Genomic DNA, 2,986 nt, shown 5'->3' with positions numbered 1-2,986 from the left:
CAGCTAGAGAACGACACCCTCCCCCCCCCACCACCAAAAGCCCCCTTCCCCCCTGGAGACCAAGAAGCCCCCCTAACTGTCCCAGCTGGCTCCCCCGGGGGGGCGCCCTCCTCGGCACTCCCGCTGGCCAGATGGGCAGGTGTGTGTGTGTGTGTGTGTGTGTCATCCTGCTCCAGCCTCTTGGCAGCTTCACCTGCTCCTGCCCAGACCGGAGCTGAGGGGCACGGGGGTCCTCCCGTGGGCGGGGCTTGGGAGGGCTGGGAAACAGGGTCCCGCCCCTCCGGCCCAACGCCTGCCTGGCCACCCGCTCCACAGACGGCATGGCCTCGAGAGACCATTCCCTGGGCCAGAAATCGCCCTCTCCCTCTTCCCCTCCAAACCCCAAGGAGGTCTTCCGGCCACAAAGCTGACTGAGCTTCACCTCCCCGTGAAGACCTCCGGCTTCATCATCCAGAGTGCTGCCAGAGTCCTTATCTGACACCACTGGATCCCTCGGGAAAGAACCAGCACCGCGGCCTGCCTCTGTCCCAGGAGAAAAGGCACAGGAGACACTGTTCCCTCCAGCCCCAAGGACAGTCAGCGCCGGCGACATCCCAGCCGCACACACGCACGAGAGAATTCCTTTCCAGCCAGCAAGGCGTCAGCTGCCCAAGGGCTCAAGAGAAACCCCACTCCCTGCACTCTCTCTGGAGCCAACGTCCACGGCCCTGGAAAGAGTCCTCCTCCAAACCCAGACGGCTGGACAGGGGATGGACGACAGGCAGGAGTTCAGCCAGCCAGGCTCCAAAAGGCTGGGACTCGGCACGTTTCTGTCTCGGAAGCATCCCCCTTGCCACGAGGAGGCTCACTTCTGTCTCCGCTACTGAGCTTTGGTGTGAAAACATTTTGCCCTCAAAGGAACGCCACACAGAACCAAGCCCAGCATGACTTCGGCCCACCAGGTGCCAGCAGCAAGCCCCCCCCCCCGCGGCTTCTGAATTCTGCACGCTCCCAGAGAAAACCTCCTCAGAGGCTCCGCTACTCCAGCCGAGCCGCACAGCTGGCCCACTCCAGTTTGGAAAAGGAAGGAGGGGAGTGCAAACCTGTCAAGGACCTCCCATGGGGATGTGCGGCGGCAGCGGCAGCAGCACCAGAACAGGGGACCTTTGCTTCCCACAGCCTTGCTAAGCCTGCCAGTGGCCCAGTCGTGACCTCTCGAATGCCACGCATCCAACTCAGACCCTTCAAGCAGCCCAAACCCTGCCTACAGGGGGGGGGGGAGGAGCAGCAGCAGCACAGCAACGGGGCTCAGAGCATCAAAAACCAGGGCTGTCTGTCAAACTAAGAAGAAGTCACAGACTGGCGGTTTCTAGGAAGTCTGCTCTGTATTTTCAGCAGTGCAGAAAGAGCTCATTAAGTCGCACAAGGGATGTGTTACGTATTGAGCCCAAGCCTTTCCTCTTGCTGCTCCTAGAATGGGCTGAGCTTGCTTCTCCAGAACAATAGCTCGCCTGGATCCAGGAACTAGCCAACAGATAAGCGGTGTAAGGTAAATAGCCTATCACTGGGAGTGGGTGTGTGTTGGGTGTGGTGTTTTGCATGCATATAAGCAGGGCTCCAGCCCTGCTAGCTTCGAAATCACTTAATAAACCTGAGCTGATCACTGCAATGCATCTAGAACCCAGTATGCCACTTCCAAAAGGGAGAAAACAGTTAAGAGAGTAGAATTAACTTTTCAGATCACCGTGAAAAATTTGTTTTATTTGCTTCATTTCTACTCCAACATTCATCCTGGTGGGGGGGGGGCAGAGTGGTTTCCGTTCTTCTTCTCTCCTTTGTGTTAGCTTCACAACGACCCTGTGAGGCAGCTTGTGTTGAGTCCGTGTGACTGGCCGAAGGTCACCCAGAAAGCTTCCATGGCAGTTCGGTGTAGTGGTTAAGTGCGCGGAGTCTAATCTGGGAGAAGTGGGGTTTGATTCCCCACTTCTCCTCCACTTGCACCTGGCTGGATGACCTTGGGCAAGCCATGGTTCTTACAAGAGCTGTTCTTGGAAAAGAGCAGTTTCTGTCAGAGCTCTCTCAGCCCCCGCCTCCCTCACAGGGGGTGTCTGTTGTGGGGAGGGGAAGGGAAAAGGAGTTTGTCAGCCGCTCTGAGACTCCCTTGGGTAGTGAAGGGCCATGGGGTATGAATCCAACCTCTTCTTCTTCTTCTAGTTCAGCGTCCTAACCCCGGTGCCCCGTGTGGGTTCTCTGAGCAAACTAGACAAACCGAACAGGAGGCGGCAACAGGGCTAGTGCAGACAGGCCTCCTGCTGTCCAAAATGCTTTAGGGCATGTGGCGGAAGAAGGGCTCCTGCTTTCCCACCGCGGGGTACCCCTGACACTGCCCTCTCGCTCAGCTCTCTCCCCACTTCCAGCAGATTTCCAGCACGGCAGACCTCAGCGGCCTGTGGCAGGAGGGCGGTGGTGAGAGCAGAAGGAGACTGGCAGACCCTAGCCCCTCCGCCAACCCCCCTCTCGAGCTCAGCACCTGGGGAGGGGGGGGAGAGGCGAGGGAAGGGCCGACTGGCAGAGCGTCACGAGGGGTCCTCCCCCCCCCCAGGGCAGGATCGCTCCCTCCTGGGCAGGCCCGCTTGCCTGCACGGTCTTCTTCCTCCTCCCCCGTCCTCCGTGGCTCCTGGGCCTGGCACACAAAGGGGCGGCACACGCCCTATAGCCATGCGCTGCTTCCAGTCCTCTGCTCTTCCCCTTTATTGCAAACCTCTGAAGCACCAAGTAAGGCAGCGGTTGCTATGGAAACCGCTTGTTTTTATTGAACTGTTCCAAAGAGGTCAAGAAACACGGGTCTGGCTGATCCTGCACTAGTAGGACATCTGCTTCCCTTTAGCTGCCCGCCCTTCTTCCCGATTGGAGGGCCTGCCGGCCCACGAGCCTGCAGCTGTAGCCCCCACCCTGGTCTTCTGCTGAACGCCCCCCCCCCCCACCCTCCCCTCAGCCCCGCAAACCT

At 59.2% G+C, this 2,986-nt stretch overlaps 1 protein-coding gene across 1 annotated transcript in view; it reads right to left on the bottom strand.

The window, feature by feature from the left end:
• Positions 1-592, bottom strand: part of TTC28 (tetratricopeptide repeat domain 28) — a 63,821-nt gene extending 63,229 nt beyond the window's left edge. Inside the window, exon 1 of the mRNA XM_015421270.1 lies at positions 194-592. Coding sequence (XP_015276756.1) covers positions 194-592 — 399 coding nt within the window. The remainder of the gene's footprint in view (positions 1-193) is intronic.
• Between the last annotated feature and the right edge of the window lie 2,394 nt (positions 593-2,986).

The sequence above is a fragment of the Gekko japonicus genome, unplaced genomic scaffold (assembly GCF_001447785.1).
Source record: "Gekko japonicus isolate JY-2015 unplaced genomic scaffold, Gekko_japonicus_V1.1 scaffold416, whole genome shotgun sequence".
Taxonomy (NCBI): domain Eukaryota; kingdom Metazoa; phylum Chordata; class Lepidosauria; order Squamata; family Gekkonidae; genus Gekko; species Gekko japonicus.
The sequence above is the reverse complement of the archived record's forward strand: the minus strand, read 5'-3'. Positions and strand labels throughout refer to the sequence as shown.